This window comes from Struthio camelus, chromosome 6, assembly GCF_040807025.1.
Source record: "Struthio camelus isolate bStrCam1 chromosome 6, bStrCam1.hap1, whole genome shotgun sequence".
In the NCBI taxonomy this organism is placed as follows: domain Eukaryota; kingdom Metazoa; phylum Chordata; class Aves; order Struthioniformes; family Struthionidae; genus Struthio; species Struthio camelus.
In genome coordinates this window covers 41,854,618-41,874,326 of record NC_090947.1, presented here as the reverse complement: position 1 = coordinate 41,874,326, position 19,709 = coordinate 41,854,618, and the positions used below count along the sequence as shown (strand labels likewise).

The 19,709-nt window shown below is 37.3% G+C and overlaps 1 protein-coding gene across 15 annotated transcripts in view; it reads left to right on the top strand.

Moving 5' to 3' along the window:
* The window catches only part of GTDC1 (glycosyltransferase like domain containing 1), a 197,680-nt gene that overhangs the window by 55,257 nt on the left and 122,714 nt on the right, over positions 1 to 19,709 (top strand). For 11 of the 15 annotated variants that reach the window (XM_068949317.1, XM_068949311.1, XM_068949312.1 and 8 more), the window contains one exon: positions 9,391 to 9,598. In XM_068949317.1, the coding sequence (XP_068805418.1) occupies positions 9,420 to 9,598 (179 nt within the window). In that variant the 5' untranslated portion in view covers positions 9,391 to 9,419. Of the gene's footprint in view, positions 1 to 8,234; positions 8,294 to 8,717; positions 8,828 to 9,390; positions 9,599 to 19,709 lie in introns of those variants that run through there. The other 4 variants (XM_068949315.1, XM_068949314.1, XM_068949316.1 and 1 more) reach the window with 2 other exon arrangements.

The following is a 19,709-nucleotide window of genomic DNA, read 5'->3' as shown; positions in this document are numbered from 1 at the left end:
ACCCAAAGTATTTCGGAACTTTTTCCAAAGCTACTTGATTGCGTAGTATTTACTACTCTGCAGTGTAACCACATCTATTTCTTCTGTAAATATATTGAGACCTTTAAAGTGAGAAGCAAGAAAACAAATTATGTGGAAGGATATTCCTGGTTTTCTGTCAATGGGCGGTCGTGGCTCTAGTCGTTTCTCTGGCAGACTGTGGGCCCTGTTCCTCCATCACACCTCTTTGTCTTCTCCTGTTCTCCTTTGGCTTAGAAATCAAGGAACTTTCTCCTAATTAAATATGGCAGTACTTACTTTACATTTATTAATCTGAACTTGCCAAAGTAGCTCAGATACATCATTAAAGGCATTTAGTTTCCCTGATACCCTGCTCCGAAGATTATTTAGTGCCACGTACAGTCTTCAGTTGGTCAATTAGAAACATGCAAACCAAGTTGTGTGTTGTGATTGCTGTTCCCAGTGTAATGGGAATCAGGAGGCTGGTCAGTGAAGTTTCCCTCAAAATGTTTCTTTTGAGTGCTGTGCTCCAAAGGGAGGTGTATACTTCTGCCCTGAACTAGTGCGGCTGTATGTGGTTTTGAGTTAACCATAACTGTGATGCACAGATGTTTCTCTCCATGGGAGAAAAATATATTCCAGTGATTTACTTTATTCAGTGTGGATTAAGGTCTTCAAAGATGTTGACTGCAGATTGCTAGAAGTATAATTACAAGAGAGATGACAATCTTGTACTATGTCAGGCAAGAAGGTGAAAAGAAAATTTGAAGTGTTAAAAGTTTTTGCTCTTTCATAGCTGTAAAAAAAATTAATTTACCTCATGAAATGAAGGCCATTAGTGCTTCTGCTTAGATAAAATAATAAAGCAATTGAAATGCTGACTTTCAAAATGCATCTATGCTGCATGTGTGATTTGTAGCAACATTGTTTGTTTACTTAGTGTGCCCTGTATAATGTACAGGTTTTACAGCATGTTACTTTTTAAATATGTAAACTCCAAAAGGAGCCATTATAGTCTTTTATGTCAGGGTGTCTCTGGTTTAATAGCCATCAGGATATCTTTAAGCCATAACTTTCAGTTCCTGCTGTTGCATTTCAGGGTTGAATGCACAGACTTTAAGAACTGAACCCTGCAATCCTCACAGAGTGTGTTTTTTAGTTAAGATTACAACAGTTCTTTTAAAATTCTGTTGTGAGCAGTTCTATTTGCATCATCTTAAGTGTTGCAAGGCTTTTCCCACGTGTAGGGTGCAAGCCTGCCCAAGCTCTTGCATGCAAACTATGAATGAGAACTGCAGTGCATTGTGAAATACTGTACAATTTTGAATTTCCGAGTCTTCAGCCTTCTGTGTCATTTTTTTTTAAATTTTTGTTTCATTTTTTTATTTTCATTTTATTTTTTAATTTGTTTTTTATTCTGTTTATCCTAGGCACGGTACTTTAGAAGGCTTGTGTGTAACTGATCCCCAGAAATGGGAAGTTAAGTACCGCACAGCTGAGTGGCTCCATGACTGCACACTAATGAGAGATGTTTTACCTATCTGATCACAGGAAGGCAAACTGCAGAATAATAGTGCTGTGAATTGACAATACACAATGACATACACACCTATTTGTAGTCTGGCCAAATTTTGGCCAACGTATCTCTTTATGAAGTAGTTTAGGGTGGCAGTTTTCCATCCAGATTTTCCAGGTAAACAAGAAGTTTCTGTAGTATATTGCAACAGAAAAAACTGTATATTTGTAAAAGGCGATTCCATCTCTCTTTATCCAACAGGAGTAAAGGCTGCAAGAGCAAATACATATTTTTAGGAAGCCTAGAATTGGTACTTGTTGTCAGCAGGTCAACAGGGATTCGGGTGTCTGTCTAGCTGCCCTCAAGCTATAACTGCAGGAATACAGCTCAGAACTTGGGAAGTTGAATTCACGCTGTGGGACTGAGAGTAATTTGGACTTTGTAAAGTTTGTGGATCATAGTGCACGATTTTGCTCTTACATTTCTGCAGCCAGTGAAAGAGTCAGACTTGGAACTGCCAACAGGCCGTCTCAAATTCTAGGATGCTGAAACTTTACAGGATTAATTTTCATGATACATACGTTGTATGCTCAGTTTTGAAAGCAAATGGAAGAGCACTTCCAGGAGTCTTCCAGGTGGATTCCTTTGGTCAGCTCACCTTCAGTGGGAAAGATCAGTAGAGGCAAATCTGTCTGCATCCAGCTATGTATTCCGTTTTGTATTTTATATTAAAAAAAGATTGTTAAAATACCTCAAAGACATTTTAATGAATTATTGTCCAGACAACATCCCTGTTTGACAGTTGCGCCAAATGTGTTCAGAGTGCATCACACTTATTACTGCTGTTTGCAGAGATTCATATGTCTCACACTGAAGTGTACAGTCAGGGTAGCTAAGAGACATCTCTGACCATCTATCTTACTCTTCTGTGTTGTATAAGAAAGAGTTAAAGCAGAAGCCTCAGCTAGGTGAAATTATGAAAGAACTTTATTATACAACAAGAAGCTTTAGATCTTGGGCGTGTTTGCAGAATCTAAAACATCTGGACAAGCACATCTCGTGCCCCTATAAGGCACGTGCTCTCGTGCTCCTGTAAGGGGAGTCAGATATGATGATAAGCGGTGGAGTGTGTCGTACATCTCTGATTCTGAGTGGCCAAACTCCGGTTGGACCTGCTTAGTTCTACAGTGGGAGGGGTCTTGCTTGCAGATTTTTCACTTATGCTTTAGTGATGTTGGCCACTATAGTAATGTGAGTCAGAAATATGAAAGAGAATATCTTCTTAGTAGGAATGAAATAAATGTGATGGTATAAAGCCTTTTCATCCTCCAGACTTCACTTTAGCGGGCTATCTTTGAATATCTTCTGGTTACTCTGAAGTATCCTGGTAGGCCATCTCTGGAATGGTGGGGCCAGGCCAGTCCGCTTGATGCACATCTCCAGAGCCAGTGGAGAGAGTTCTCCAGGACTACACGGAGTAGTTCGGGCTGTTACCCTCTCCTAACTGAGGAGGGACCTACTACTCTCCCCCTGAAGTCTAACGTAGTTTCTTATGCCAAGACCAGCCTTGATAATTTGGGTTAAAGTAGAGAGCTGTGGTTTTAACCCAAAGAATGTAGAAGGCCTTTTTTACTGTTAAACTTCATGTTTAGTAGTGTATTTTATTACTTAATATGCCTGATAAGCATTTTGTTACTTTCAAATCTTGCCTCTTTTTTTGACTGTTATATTTTGAAAAGAAAGAAGCTGCATCTTTGTTACAATTTAATTGCCATACTATGGTTAAACAAGTTACAGGGGTATATTGATTAATATTTTTGCAGTTTTAAACCAATGATAATAAATGGAAATCTTATACAGTTGTTTTTCCTTGATGGGCTATTTCTGCATTCTCCAGTGCCCTTGGGTTTTCAAATAGTGATAAGCAGATTTTAGCTTACAAACTTTCTTTAGGTCATGTGAGGAAGGAGGCTGTTGAGCACAGAATGAACCACATGGTTTACACATCTGTCACCTACTCTTTACCTGCTACCATGAGAGTGAAGGTGATGGCCAATACCATGAAAAAGTTTAAAGTGTAGAGTAGCAGCTATATTTTGACAAGTTCAAAATGGCATGAATGCTTAACAGCACTTCCTGTACACTGTTCTAGTAGCTGGGCAAACAGTGGAGTTGGTCTCAGCTTGTGATCTTTCTGTTAAAGGCTTTTAATTCGCTTGACACAAATCACCTCTTCTTATTTTCATGACCGGCCGTGACAGCTTAGAACAACATCTAGAGAGTTTTAGCAGCCGCAGATTTTCTCCTTCAAGGAAGATGGAATTCCAGTTTGGATTATTAGATGCTGCGTAGTAACTTTTCTGCAAAAACGGTCCTTCGGTCCTTGTGATGACAAATAATATTTTGAAGTACAACCTTAAAAATGCATAACTTAAAAGCACAACTTAAAAGCTTGTCACTGGCACTGCTGGTAGAGTCTTGTAGGTCTGCTATGAGTAATCTTTCAGTAGATGCCCGTATAGGCTTGACATCAAAATGAAAGTGACTCACAGATTTGAGAACATGACTTTTCAATCACAAGAGCAAGACACAAAAAAGCTCTTATTTGGAAAGGGATTTTAAAAGATTAAAAATTAATTGAATATTTTAAAGTTTATTTACAAGCAGCTGACTTTTGAACACATATATATTTACAGTACATCTTAAAGTACTCTGTGGAAGAATAACTTAGCAGTCCTGTAACCAAGTGCTTGGAGTAAGTATCGTCTTTTTATAATAGGGATTTTGGGGCAGAGTTCACGATTGGGAATACTTACCTGATTGAGACCAATGGCACTCTTGCCATTTTGCCCCAATCAATCTATTTTTATTTTTGACTGGGAACTGGCTGTCAACGTAGTGAACACGGTGTTCAGAAATATATATCCAGGTCATAAACAAAGCACACTTTCAGAGTTTTAGTGAAATAAAAACACAAGGTACAGTGCGTATTGTTTTTGGTGTAGACAATGTTTAGCATACTTGATGCATGGTTTTGTACATGTGTTCTAGGAATGAATATAGTGAAACAGTTTTGGTAGTGTAGAATTCAGGGAACACATTTTTGGTGTTGTGTAGCTGTTAGCGCTCTTAGGTTGTGTGGATGGGACAAAGTGTTTTATGGGTGTTACCAGTAAATTAATACTGGTGCTGATGCAGACCTCCAGATAAAGTTGAATAATTTTTTTTTGTTACTTTTTCAGAAGAAGTAGAGAATTTCTTACCTTTTTGCAGTTGATTAATATAAAAAAAAAAAAAGGCATTCTCACTTTTGTGCACGTGTACGGTTTAGCAATGACAAACCTTACACCCGGTGCTTTTAGGTGATCTAAATAAAAGTTAAATTTTGGTCAGACATTCAAATCTACTTGTATTTAAGGTATAGCTGTGTTTGAGTTTCTCTGAGTCATTATCATGAGTGGGAGGGTAATGCAAACTCTCTCAATATAGGGTAGTTTTTTTTCTTTGTATGTCACATTAACAGTTAAAATGTGTGCATCTTTTGGGGTTGGGAGGAAGGGGCAGAGAGACAGAATTCAAGGTAAAGACCGTAATAGCCTGTTGGGAAATCCCATTTTACCAGAAAGTGGAACATTAAAAGTCTTCACCTGTATTAAGTATTACAGTATGTTTATCTCATATCATCAAAGGTTGTAAATATGTTTATATACACAATGCGTACCTAATGATTTTTGTAGTCAATGGAGTTACACAATGTTGAACCACATGTGCTCTGGATACACTGGTGGAATAAATTTCTCATATGTGTGGGACTGTGACCGTTGAAACAATCATTACTGAAACCATATACCTTATTTCCTGTAACTAATAGCAGCTCTCTACCTATGGAATATATTAACAGTTATTCCCTTGGTTTTGGATTGTTGCTAAACTATTTTGTTGGACAGATATTTAAATATGATCTGTAATTTATGTTGTCTGAATACGTCAATGAACAGAGCTAATTATGGCTTTTTGATGTGAGCTTGCTGATGTTTGTGAAACTACACTTATGCATATAAGACAGAGTAAATGTATATTCCTTAATAAATCATGGAAAATGATGAGTTTTCTCTACCTGTTTGGTAGTTCTGGTTAACAAAAATACCTTGGTTGGTTTTAAACTTAATGTTTATAAAGAGACAATGGTTTCTGTGGCTAGCTGAACAGTTAATGTTCTTTACCAATAAATATTTATCTGCTGTTCTATATGGTACTGAAATTTTTTTTTTTTTTGGAACTGAAAATTGTTGTGTCCGGCAGCACTGGCCCATTTAGGGCCTTGCAGTGGGGCGCATCACACTTGTCACTTTTGCACAATGTGCTCACCTGGAGGTACAACTGACACGGGTGACAGATGTCCTGAATGAATGTCACTGTGAGATGCTGTTTTTGAGATGAGAGTTTAATTAACATGGAGAGAAATCTCACAAGGTGCCTGAATTGATTGGTATTTTAAAGTATATATATTAAATATATCAGTGATCTGGTTTTTGACATCCTATCTGCTTAGGACAATTTTCTTATTCCAGGTAGTTTCTTGTTAATGTATATATGCTGATGAATGTGCTACTACATATGCATATGGTACATATAGAGTAACAGATTTTTCAAGCCATACAGTGACACACTCCTGAGAATAGAGTTGAGCTGTTGGTGGAACACACACAATTATTGGCTCCAAAGAGCAGCTCTTGAGAGAGGAAGCAGCGTAATGAGAAAGGGGAAGCAGATATGTTTTTCTAATATTTGTTGTTTTCTTTGAAATGGGTAAAAGAATACCTGGAATGATTTATATCTAATTGAGGATTGCATTCCATCAGATAGGGTAAATGTTCTCAGGCCATTTATCATCAGTGTCTTTCCGAGACCTCTGAGGAGCATATAGAACATATTTACCTTAACTTGGCTAGGTCAAGGGAAATAAAGCAAAAATAATAGATGTTATTTTTGTATGTGAACAAAACTGGAAGTCATGTGGGTGAAATACGAGGTAAAGGACTTTGTCCTACCTCCTCTGTGACTTTTTAAATACAAGAAATTATTAGTTGTATTTAATATAACTTCCTGTGCATTATCAGTGTATGTTTTTAAAGTTATAAGATTTATTGGCTGACTTCTTCATTGTTGTAGGTTAATCATTCCCTGAAGTAAAAATGACACATATTGTGCTCCCATCATTACTTAATATTTTCATATTTTAGTAGCATCTTTAAAAAAAAAGCCATGCTATGTACTGCTTTTTATGCAACACTTTTACCAAAATGAATTTGAAGTGTCATATTGGTAATGCATACAGACCGTAAGACAAAGGTTAGTGAGTAATATCTACGTTTTTGGGCACCAGGAGTCTTGTACAGCAAGACTTTAAGCTTCAGATCATCTCTGAAAAATCTGTCATTGCTGGTTTTCTTCCGTTCATGCTATTGCTGGGACCTTTGAATGCTGTTAAGAATTACATAGCAAGAGCTATTTAGTGCACACCCCACAATGAATCTAGTTTTGAACTGTTTCTCAGTGTAACTCAGCCTAAAGGAGTTTATTATATTGCAACATTTCTGTAATGTTTGCATAACACTTTTCAGTAATAGAGCTAAAGGTAGAAGGATAAATGCAGAATAACCTAAATGTCAGGATCTTTAACCAAGAAGGAGACCTGAGAACTTAAAAAGTCTTTTAGTCTCTGCATGTACATTCATTCCCTGTCACAATAAGGAACATGCAATGCAAACAGTTGCACAATAACACCAAATAGCACACTGTTGATTCAGCTAAACCTGATGATATAACGGTTTCAGAACTAGTCTGATTAAGTGAAATTTGATCAGATATTTTATGAACAAATTACTTTGCTACTGATACCAATAGTGATTTGTAAATTAACTGTAACTCCTTTTTAGTGAGTGACTTGACTCAGTGACATTTACAAACTTTTCATGTACCCTCATTTTCGAGGGCTAAATTTGCAAAATGTTTTCTTCTATTCCTTTGAGTTAAATTTTCTGCGACATTTGGTGACAAGCCTAGTATGATTAATTACAAATTGTTCTGTAGATGAATAGAGCATATTCTAAATGCAGCTTATATTTTTAGAGTAGTTATTACTGGCAGGTTCCCCGAATGCTTTAGAGTACATGCTGATTTCAGTTACGTCACTGTAAATTCAGAAACCGTCTGTGACTTCAAAAGTGTGATTCTGAAATTAGGTCTGTGGAAAAGAGATCAGAAACTGCCTTGCTACCTGAAAAGAAGCAAACTCCAAAATGGAGTATAGACTCTGCTTCCAGTAAGCCATTGGCTTTTTTAGAAGGAATGTATTTGTCCAGAAAATACTCTACTTGAAACAGTATGGAGGAATAAAAAATAAAGCAAATTATAACTTGAAGCCAGGCTGAATTAGGGCAAGAAAGCTGGAGCATGGGATGCTTACTCTCTTGCTAAGTGATCTTCAATGATCCGGAAGTTCAACATCTCTATTTCATCTTATACCCATGGTGGGCCGTTGACTCAGGCCTATCTAGAGGTTTCTTTTTTATTTTATCTTCTAGCTGAATTTCTTCAGCATCTAAATTTGTGTTGTTGCCTGCCTGGCTAGTTGACCTTTTGATAGGTACAATGTTCTTGTAATTTCTTTTCCTATTTTTTAAGCTCTGATTACAGCTTTTTTTTTTCCCTCCAGCTGAACTTGAATTTAACTAAATTTCAAGGTTGAGGTTACAATTCAGATTTTCTTGAGAGGTATGTAGTTCTCTATTGAATTCTTACTTCTTGTCATCAGAGAAATATAAGGATTACAATCTGAAACCACTAGAAATTAAAGGTCAGGAAATGGATGTACAGTCTTATAATATACTACATCAATCATGAAGCCCAAGCAACGTTTGTCCGCCTTTGTTAGGGTATTTTGAGAAGGAAATCATCAGAGATGCAATCATGGATGGTAAATACCTTTACAGGGTTTTCTTTTTAACATTTTTATCTGATAGTTTTGCTCAAAGCATCTGAAAAGCAGCTTTCCAGTACCCCAAGACTGTGACTCATGAAGCAGATGAGCAATAGTCACAGGGTGTTCATCTTTCCCTTCGTTTTGGGCAATGTGTTTTGCTTCCTGTTTGTCAGCAGCCCTGTGGCTGAGCGGGTAGATAGCTTCCTTAAGTCTGCAATATTGCTCCGTTCCAGCCGTTTGGGAGTGCTCAAGAATAACGTGGTTTACGTCTCCTCTAGGGGCTAAGTGTGTCACTTCGGTGATGATCCCAGCTTCTGGGACCCAAGGTCGAGTGCTGGAGGTGTACTCAGGCTGCGTATCTGCAGGCTGCTCTCAGTCATCTTTCTTTAAGTCACTTAGCCTGAATGCCGGTATTGGGAACTCTTTTGGCTGAAATGTGTTTGAATTGTTCTTTAGTTTTATCTGCCACCAGGAAAAGGGCAAAGCCTATGTAAAAATGAATAAGCTGCATTTTATGGATGTATCCCTTAACCTATGAAAGAAGGATATCTTTAAAAATGCCTTGTAAAGGCAAGCTACTTTTAAATCTCTAATTGAAGAGGAAGATAACAAAATCAAAATACAATATTTTTAAATCCTGCACATTTAGATTCATTCAGAAATTTCAAATGGCAGGCTTTAATGGTTGAAACGAATAGATGTGATTTTGTCAATATAACTGTTAATTAGCCTTTTTGAAGTAAACTCATTAATTTAAAAACAAGGATTAAATTCATGGGGGAGGGGAAGATGACACTGTATAGGGCCTTGCAATATGTTTCTCCTCTTTCCAGTGTAAAATAATAAGATGCATTTCTGAAGTAAAGTACTTCTTTATTGTCTTTTTCAGAATCCAGACAGGTCTGAAACACTAGGAACATGAGTGTTCTTCTCATTGAAGCTTTTTATGGTGGTTCTCATAAGCAGCTGGTAGATCTTCTTAAGGAGGAGATGGAAGAATGTGTCCTCTGCACCCTGCCTGCCAAGAAGTGGCCATGGAAAGCACGAACTGCCGCCATCTCTTTCATGCAAACGGTACCACCTAACGCTAATTACAGGTAACCTGAGAATTGGATAGTCTCCTAGCTCAAATTGCAGAGGAGCCTTCAGCCAGGTCTCCCTAGCTGAATCTTCAGTTATGTTCATGCAAATGTGTATGTGCAAGTGAGTGGAGGCTTGTAGTGAACAAATACAAGTTTTTCTCCTTGTGTTGCCTTCTTTCGATATAAATATGGGAAATTGCGTCGCTAGTCCTTGAAAGTCTCTTAAGAGTGGAAGAATACAAATTTGTTTCTGTGTGTGTATGTGTATATATGTGCATCTTATTTTTAAATTATCAAGTGAATTCAGACATGCTGAGAGATTGAAACTGTTTTGCACAGATTAGGTTGAAAGATAGCAGAGACATGCACAATAGCTTCCTCACTTGCCCTCCCGTTTATCTATAAGAAGGCTGATTTATCAGAACGTACTGTTCAGGCTGACCTAGCGGATTTAAGGGAGCAGTTTTATCTTAACTTCAGTGGGGTTCTGTAACGTGCCTGCAACTGTGGACGTCAGTTATGTGCTTATGTAAATTGCAAATTTCTATCAGCTGGAACCTGAACTGATAAAAGTCAAGTATTTAGGTCAACAGATAGCTATCACCTAGTGAGAATCAGCCACTCCAGTGCCAAGCTGTCTTTAAAACCAACCATTTCTTTGGCCTACCTGCTCAGCGGAGATGTGGTAAGATGATGGTGTTAAGCAGCGATGTGCTGTGGGGTGCAGCGAGAGCTTCCATCTGTGCGTGGCAGAACGTCACGGAGCCGGTTGCAAGCACGCGCTCTGATGTCGTTATCCCTGCGTGGCAAGAGACTGGGATGTTTTAGCAGGAGCACCTGCTTTTCACCCAGAGAATTAACTTCAGCAGGTCTAAGTACATCCCAGGAATGTGCTAACCAGCTATAGTTACAGCTGAGTATTGCCTCTAGTATTTGCTACTCCAAATAGGAACAAGCAGAAATAATGGACGGGGGAGGAATGTGATTTTTCAAGAATAGATCTCGTCCTATAGAAGGCTGCATTTAACCAGCGTGTTGCCCAACACAACAGTTATCCATTCTGGAGTGTATGCTACATGCATATACACCTTTTCTTTTCCTACTTCTGACTTTCATGTCAAGTAAGCTGCCATCCCAAGCCGAAATATAATTATGAAATTTTCCAGGTTGGTCTCGTGCGAGGCTTTTAGCGTCAGTCTCGTAGTGCTTTCCTTTTGCAGCGATTCTGGTTTGGAGGAGTCTATATGACAAACTGTTATGTAAATTCCTCTTGCAGCACAACCGCATCCTCCAACGCATCGCAATGTTATCTGTGTTCCTTCAAGGTCAGGAGCCCAAGCTGTCCAGCACTAACTGTATTAAACTAATCAGGCATCACTCATAGACATACACTTCATTAGTTTAACTTACAGTTACATTGACCTAAGATAACTTAACTCCAATTTGTCAAGTAACCCGCATCTTGGAGGGAGGGAGGGGGGAACAGAAACAACAACAACAAAAAAAAACAACCCAGCAGCTTGAAAACTCCCTTGAAGTTAATAAACTTGCAATCTGTCATAGACTTATGTGCAAATATAACCTTTACTGACAACAAATAAATCTGAGCTAACCAATAAAGCATCTTAAAGAGAGGAAAGCTTTTTCTTTGCTGATGCTGTTAGTGCGTGATCAGACAGAATCAAATAGTCAAAGTTCACAAAGATGTACTGTTTAAAAAACAGCGTATACTGTATCCTCGCATGGGGGATAAAATTTTAGAAACAAGGGCTGATGTGAGTGGTTAGATGAAAGCTAATTAGAGGTACCTTCTACTTGCACATCTTTAATGTTTGTTTTGTAATTAAATGTTTCAAATATCGTATTAAATTGAAAGTAGAAATGCATCAGACTACAACCTAATGAGGCTGACTACTCTCTCCAACTATAAAAAGCATTGATTAAAATTAACATTGATTCTTCTACTTCTAGCTTGCCAGTAGCCATTTAAGATCTGCTTTCCAGGTAGTAGTGACTTACTATTCATCTTAAGACAAAATTATAGAAAATTGTCAGGAGTGTATGTTTTGAATTAGATTTTTAAATATTTCAACCTTGTTTATGTTATTTACAATATTGACGTTATTTGTGACTCATTTTCTAAAATCAAAAACTTATTTCCAAGTGCTTTTCAGATGGAGATCAATGGTGTTTCATAAATACCTTACTTCTATGTATGCATTTGATTATCCAGAAAGGTCACAAATATTTCAAGTACAAACTCTTTTGGTAACATTGTTACCTTGTTAAATTTTTCTTTTCGAACCGTACTTTAAATCAAGATGCTGGAATGTATGAGAAATCATACTGATACAAATAAGTCTGATAATATTGTCATAGATCTGTACAGCAGTAGTATATATACTTCTTAAAAACGATTCTTTTACAGCTAATTGTAGAAAGCAAGCAGATTTGTTAATTTTCAAGTGATGTGCAGTGAGCAAAGTCTAAAAAGTGCTTTGGAAGGAAGAGAGCATAAAGGGAAGAGTCGTAGTACTTAAGTTCGTTTGCTCTTCTGTGAGCAGTATACTTCCTTGTCGAAGGACAGACAGGTATTCCCTTGGGGAAGACTTCCAGCTGAATTGGTAAGGCACAGCGCGGGCGACAGCGCTGTTGTGAGCTGTGCGGCCGGTGCCGTGGCGCGCAATGAATGGCACGTCGCCGCGCAAGAACTGCGCGAGCTGCCGAGAAGCACGATTGTCACAGGAAGACAATGTTTTCACTTTTCAAGAGGAACTCGCATAGCTACTGTGGTATCAGAGACTTGGTACTTCGCCTGCAACACTGAGCGTGTAGTGTTTCCCTCACTCAGAGTGTGTGTTCTTCCTCTAATAAAAAAAAAATTCTTTCCTATTGTCATGACTTCATTGTGCAATGTGTAGTTGAACCAGCTCAGATCTTCGTTCACCTCCTTAAAGGAGGGCAGAAACCTTGATGAATATGGCAGATCAGGCAAGGAGTGTGTGCCTCCAGCTTAGGCCATGAGGATGGTTTTTTAAAGGGGGCATACATAGCTAGTGATCTTGAAACGGTCTAATATATTGATATACTGCAGCAACAGAAGTGCACGTCTTCAAGAGCTTTCTTGCCTTGCTATATAGACACTTCCATGATTTTTCCTTTCTGCCTGAATTAGCCTGGAGATGTCTGTTCTGAAGTTGCATTAATACAGGAAGTTTCATCCATTCACAACAACTATTGCTATAGAGAATTTCCTTCCATCTCCTGTCAGAAAGGGAGGAGACGGGAGCTTCTGACTGATCTCTCATTTTCTATTTCTTCCCCAAAATCTATCTCTGAGTAGTAGGAGCAATATATTTTTCTCTGTTCTTTAATTCTTTGATTTTTAAGAAAGCATGAGATTTCTCTGCAGAAATTGTGATTGCAGTGTTACTTTCCCTCACATCAAGAGGGAGAGGAATGCTACATTTTCTAGCTGGCAGTTTCCAAATGAGGGTATTTGAAATGTACTGTAAAAGGGTACCATTACTGTATGTTTTTTCTAGATAATTTTTTTTCAACATTTACAGAATTTTCTCATCAGTTCATGGAATATGACAAAGAGAAGTGACCTACCGAAAGCCGCCCTGCTGTCGCTCTCCAAAGTCTGGGCGTTGTGTTTGTTTCATCTCCCAACTTGCCTCGGACAGCTAAATTCTTTGAAAAATTTAGATGTCTGAACTTCTCATCTAAAATTAATTTTGATTAATTTAGCACAAAGTGACAAATTCCAGAGAGCGAGTAACAAACCTTTTAGAAATATTTTTCCTTAACTCAAAGAAAGTTCTCAAATTTGAAAATAGTAAGCTATTACAGCATTTCGTGAAGAAATACTTGATTTGTTGCTTTTCTCTTTACTGTAATTCTGTTTATTATCATGAGGAAAAATATTTTAAATTTCAGATAAAAAGAAATCAAGATGACACACTAGACAGCATTTTATTTTTCTCTCCAGTTATACTCTACAAAAAGTATTAATGCAAATAAAAAAAATAGTAGTATAAGACTTAGGTCTGCAAGAATGGCGAGACTAAGCGCAATATAGCTTCCAATTTTTTTAAGAGCACTGCTAGCTTATTTTCGAAAAATATATATAAATATAATGTGTAACATTCTGTACTACCCCCCAGGTAGCTGTTCATATGAATAAAGATTTTATTTGTAACAGACTCTGGCCTTGAAATACCCCAGGGTAAATGCTAGCATGTATATATCCCTTGAAATTTGACAACGATATTTTAAAAGACAAATCTGTGTTTTTACATTTTACAAAAGAGAAAAATCATTGGTTTTAATTAATGAAGCTCTGAAAAAAAATCTGAAGGGTGTGATATTTGACAATCTATAGCAGATTCAAAGAGAATATAATGTAGACACAGTTTTTCCCCATAATGCGTTAAGACTACTGGCTAGATTTCGGGTTGTTTCAGATCTGATGCTTTCGTTGTGTTCTATAAGGAAGAAAAATTATTGTAGAATGAGTTCTTTACTAATAAACTAATGTCAGCAAGACATTCTGTTAAAAACAGTGATGCTATAATTTAGTGAGTAATTCAGTGAATGAGTAGTCCAGCTGAAAACATAGCACAACTTGCATGTGTAAGCGTTAGCAAGTTAGAGTACTTACTGTTTTCTGTAGATTTGCTTTTCTAAAAAAATACCTGCAAGTAACATAACCTGGGGAAGATTTTTGAAGATGTGACTCGAAGTGAGGCATACAAATTTGAGCCATTTCACTTAAAGCTGAATGCATAGATGCCCATTTGTGCTGGGAACATTTCTGTCTCAAAACCACCCATGCATACATGCCCACACTCTTGTATTTTCAGCATCTTGATCTCAACCTCTGCAATAAGCTAAGGTAATGGAGAAATATCTTTAATGATTTTCTCTCCACCTAGGCGCTTGCATTTTGCCCTCCAGCTATTCACGTGTTCTCGCAGTGACAATAACAGCCACAACAAAGATGGTCTTTATGTTGGATATTGAAAGTTATATCTTTCTATAACCTCTGTGTAGGAAGAGGAATTATTTTCCTTGTGTTAGAGGCCTTCCCTGCATTTGGCCCTAATAAGAGTCATGTAAGAAATAAATTGTATATGTGAGTAGTATGTTAGTTAAATAAAAGGTAACCACTTACCTACAAATTAAAAAATGTTCATCTCATACTTTCCTGTATGTTTTAGGGTGTTTGTTTCTGTGTATAGTTAAAGACACCTAGAATCTCATTTGTGGTATTGATTACCAACAGTGTGTGTTTTGGTGTTATTGCTAAACTTCATTACATTTGAGAACAGCACGTGGCTCACCTTATCTGAGTTACTGAATAATTTGTCTACCCAGAGACCTTTTAAGTTTCAAGGGATTTCTTTGTTTCTCAATGTAAGATTAAGAAATGAGCGTGTATGTGTGCTTGCGCATGTTTTCAGCTGCACTTTTACGTCAAATGTGGGGGAATATACTCCTAGAGAATAGATTTGTGAATCACCTAGTCCAAAGCAGGCATAGCAGATATCCTTTATGTGGAGGAATGAAGTACGCTGAAAGAAATGGTATAAGAGATGCTGCTTAGTTCTGTGCTCCTCTTTGGCTCTCCCTAGCTGCGTAAAGGTCATTACTTCTTTTATGCATTAGTGCTAAACTTGCTTACTTTTTTTTTTTTTTTAAACAAATCAGCTGAGTTCACAAAGGGTAGTTAACATAGGCTTGTGCAAACACAGACACATTTGTTCTGCCCACGCGCTGAACTAGCTGGTTGTGAGCTAGCTTCGCACCAGAGGGCCATATGGCCGCACTGGCATGGTGTTGAGCCTCAACTAATAAGCCCTACTGAGATGTAAGCTGCAGGCACCGTGTACGGAGCTAAAACAACTTTGTGACTTCTGACCAGTGCTGGCGCATGTCCAGCCAGCTTAGGGTGTAAGCAAAGAGAATGTACGTCCATATGGAGGCGTACGAAGTTCCACAACGTAGCACAGATGATATCCTCCCCTTCTATAGCCCCGGATAATAGAGGTTGTCCTAGAGGCTGAATAGAGGGTGTGAAATTCATTCTGATGAGGAGAGCTTTGAGGCAATCTTTTGGTGAGGCTACCTAATGTGAGAACGTAGGTGTAAAACTAGGCTTTGTGCGGTTTAGGTTAATGTCACCCAAAATCTGTTCTGCAAACTTCTTCTGAAGATGTCATCATTTGAAATAAACTTCTGAAGAAGAACGTGTTTGAATGAATTTGAGAATGATTTTTATTGGAACACTAATATAAAATGATGCATTGTTATAATGTTAAATTGTTAAAATGACAAAACTGTTCTTTATTATTTGAAAGTTGGTAATTTTTATTTTTATATATATATATATATAAAATTAAAAAATATATATATTTTAATTGGAAAGACTGTGTAAATAAAGGTAACTGCTCCAGTATGAAGTCTAAGGACAAAATCATTTGATATTGAGAATAACAACACTGCTGTGTTTTCTCAGAGTTAGGGAATTAGGCTGCTAAACTTTACTTTTCAGTATCGCTGAGAAAGGCTGCCCGAAAGTTTTCCTGAAGTCTGCTGAGGAGGTGGGATCCCCTTTGTTCCGCAGATTAATTACCTTGCTGCTGCTGTGCAAAGTGGCCCGAAGCAAAGTTCGAGCACTTTAAGTCCTTGTATAGTATCACATTTTAGGAGTGAATGTTTTTTATTCCTCGGTCTGGCTGTCTAAAAACTGGAAAAGGCAAAAAAAAAAAAAAAAAAAAAAAAGAAAGAAAAAGAAAAAGCAACCAATAATTCTTTTGAGAAACAGGACAAAAAATTTTATAAGTAAACTACCTGAAATTTATTCAGGCAGACAGCAAAATGATCTTAAACATTCACTTTGCATTAATCAACTTTGCCTCAGATAAAATGCTGGCAGATGGTAGCTATTCATTTTAAAAGTGACAGGTTTTCTTTACATTTTTGTGTGTAAACCCCCACATGCACACTTCCCTCCAAAAACTTTAGTTGTCTAATTTGTCCAACATGCATTTTTTTTTTAACCAATGTGATTATTAGGCGTTTTCACAATTTGGAGAGTTAAAAGATTAATTTAAATTAAGAATACTTCCTTTGAAGTCAGTGGAAGTGTATATATGATCTAAATTTTGGCATAAATAAGAACAGAACGATTAACAATGCAGTGAAAGGTACAGGACGGGGAAGTATGCTAGCTGGAATTGTTGCATGATCTAAAGATAGTACTAATGTGAAATGGCAGTTGTCCATTTGATGTGTAAAAGATTTGCTGAAATTTCTGAAAAATATTCTGATGAGACAATGAAGAACAGTCTGTTTTTTCAGACTGTAGCATGTGTTTTTCCTTTATGTTCTTGAGTGCCTGGGGAAATCCTTATTTTTCTTTCTAAAATGAATTTTATGAATCACCTGGAGATTTGATATTTACATTGCTAGCAGTAAAATGTAATGAAATAGTGCATTATGATTCAGTATTTCTACACTTAGGATTTTAATGAGTATTTTATCTGTCCTTTTAAAGCGTTGTTGTGTGTAAGTTTTATTTCTAGATTAGTTATAGATTGCATTTCTATTTTCAAATAACAAATATATACAGTACTATATTATAAAGAGTAATTATAAAGAGAATGATACTTTCTTTTGATTCATTGTCATTCCAGTCCGTAATACTCATTTGATCTTCCAAAGGGAAAGAAAGCAAGCTTTTGGTTTGCATCTAATAAAGAAAAAATTCTTGATGTTTTTTTGTCTGCTGCTTTTTTTCCTAGTCTCAACTATTTCTTTGTACCTTAGAAATAAATAATACAAATTTTGTCAGATACTTGGTTTGCACATTATTTGGATTTATAGCTTTATATTCCAGTGTCATAAATAACTAGCTGTCTTAATAAGTATTTACAGCTTGGCTTGTGAATTAATATATAATGAAAAGAAATTTTATGTAAGGCAAACTGTTGCTAGCAAAAGTGTTTTGGGAAAAGGTCTGCGTTAGTACTGCTCTTTGCTTTCGCAAGCATTAACCTGACGCAAATGCATTAAAGGGCGTTTTTCCTTTACAATCAGAAAGTCTTGTTGCAGGTTGCTCGGGACATTCCTGTTGTCAGTCTACAATGGACCAAGAGTTCTGTTAGGAAGGTTAATGTGTGGTCAACATGAAGAATCGTTTTAAATACTGTAACACAGTTAATGTAAGGCATTTTACTGTTGGAACCACTTTGGTGCCGCTGTTGCCTTACAGAGAGAAGGTCTGGGACAGGCGGCCGCTCCAGATCCTACACTGAAAGGAGTGAAGTTCTGATACAGCATCCAGTTACGCAAAAATGCTTGCAAGGAAATATCCTGAAGTCACCTTCACTGCGTCACCCTGAGCAGTGTAACCCACTGGCACAATAACATTCTGTGACATGGGGAAAGAAAAGCCTTCCAAAGTAACTGTTTTGGCTTTTCTAGTATTTGCATTTTTCCATCCTTTCAACCTTTGTTGCTCCACTCTGAATGTTCTTTTTTCCCTGTGCTAGGTAGCTCAGCCTGAAGGCAGGCCCCACCATTAGTACGTACCCTGACAGTGTCATGTTCTGTTCTGTACTATTCAATTTGTTCTGCTTCTAGTCATATTGTAACTTTTCAATTTAATTCCGTTGACTTGTGAACATTTGAGTAGGTGCTTTCTCTGATGCGCTTGGGTGGTACTGATATGCCTTTTAGGGTAGTCCAGGCAGTATTTCTGTGGACATTTTTTCAGGTCACCTGTGGGATGCTGACTTCTGCCGTGGATGCCAGAGAGTTTCAGTATGCGTTTCGAATGTGCTGAGCCAGTCCCTTAAATACTTTGGAAAGACTAGATAAGTGGTTGAATTGTAACATTCTGCATATGACTATGTCGGCAATATCTATGTTAACAAATAATCCAACTTGTTATGGTTGCAGAGAGGGTGTAGGGTGAAATGGTGCTCATGACCCAGCATCCATACAGAGCATTATTTCAAGAAGTTTTATTTCAGACTAAGTGTAGTCTGGTTCTTATGAACTGAATGCCCCTAGGCGTAGTCGGGGGTGCATTAAATGCTCTCCTGGAGTGTTACCTTCTGGTTTAGTTTCATCTAGAAGAATCCAGTTCATAACCGTGGAGATCACTAGTGTGAACTGAAGCGCAGTACGTGAGGGTGGTTACAAGTCGTTTTGGCAGTGCTCTTCCAAATCGAACTGAAATGCTAATCTAAATTGACCCATAAACTACTTGATTTTGTGCTTTATGACGTCATTTCTTCCCTAAATGTAAAGCATGCCCATTGCATGTAGTTTGATTACGATCTATATGCCAAATTATGGTGCAATAGAATTTGTTTTATTTAATATGGACTTTTAATTCCCTCAAACCAAAGTTGATCAATTCTTTCCCTCCTTTTTTTTTTTTTTTTTTAACTCTTTAGACTTCTAAGCCTGAGAATCTTGAAGATTATACCTGTTATTGATATACTTTGAATCATTTTGATTAATTTTAAATCCCTTGAAAAAAGTTGAGAATCTAAGTGAATTATGTCTATTGGTTTGAATTTGTCTCTGATACTAACAAAGCTTTTTTCTCATTATTCAATAATGAAGATTTTGCAAAGAAATAATTTGGCTTCTTGTAATCTCCTTATTCCCTTGGACAGTATTCTTCCTTTCTGCCCTCTGTCTTTTGTCCCTGTCCCTTCCTCCCTCCCTCCTGCATGTATACTCTGATGGTGCAGTGGACACAGCCATTTTAAAGAATGCTTTCCATTTCAGAAGCACTTAACATTTTTTTGTTGTTTAAGTTTATATTCTTGCCTACTTGTTCATCATATTCCATTTTAGCTCTCTCAATTTCCATTTTACTTGTTGCACATTGGGACATATATTTCCACCTAATAGCAACAGGAAGAAAGAAAGAAGGAAATGGCAGTGAACATAACATCAAAAACAAGTATAGGATTTCCATTGTGCGGAAGGACTACTAGCAGAAATTTGTACCTATTAGTATCATTCCCAGTACTTACTAGGATGAAAGAGGTATCTACAGTGGGTCTGTTGTTTCTCTCTCACCAATTTTACTTGAGAT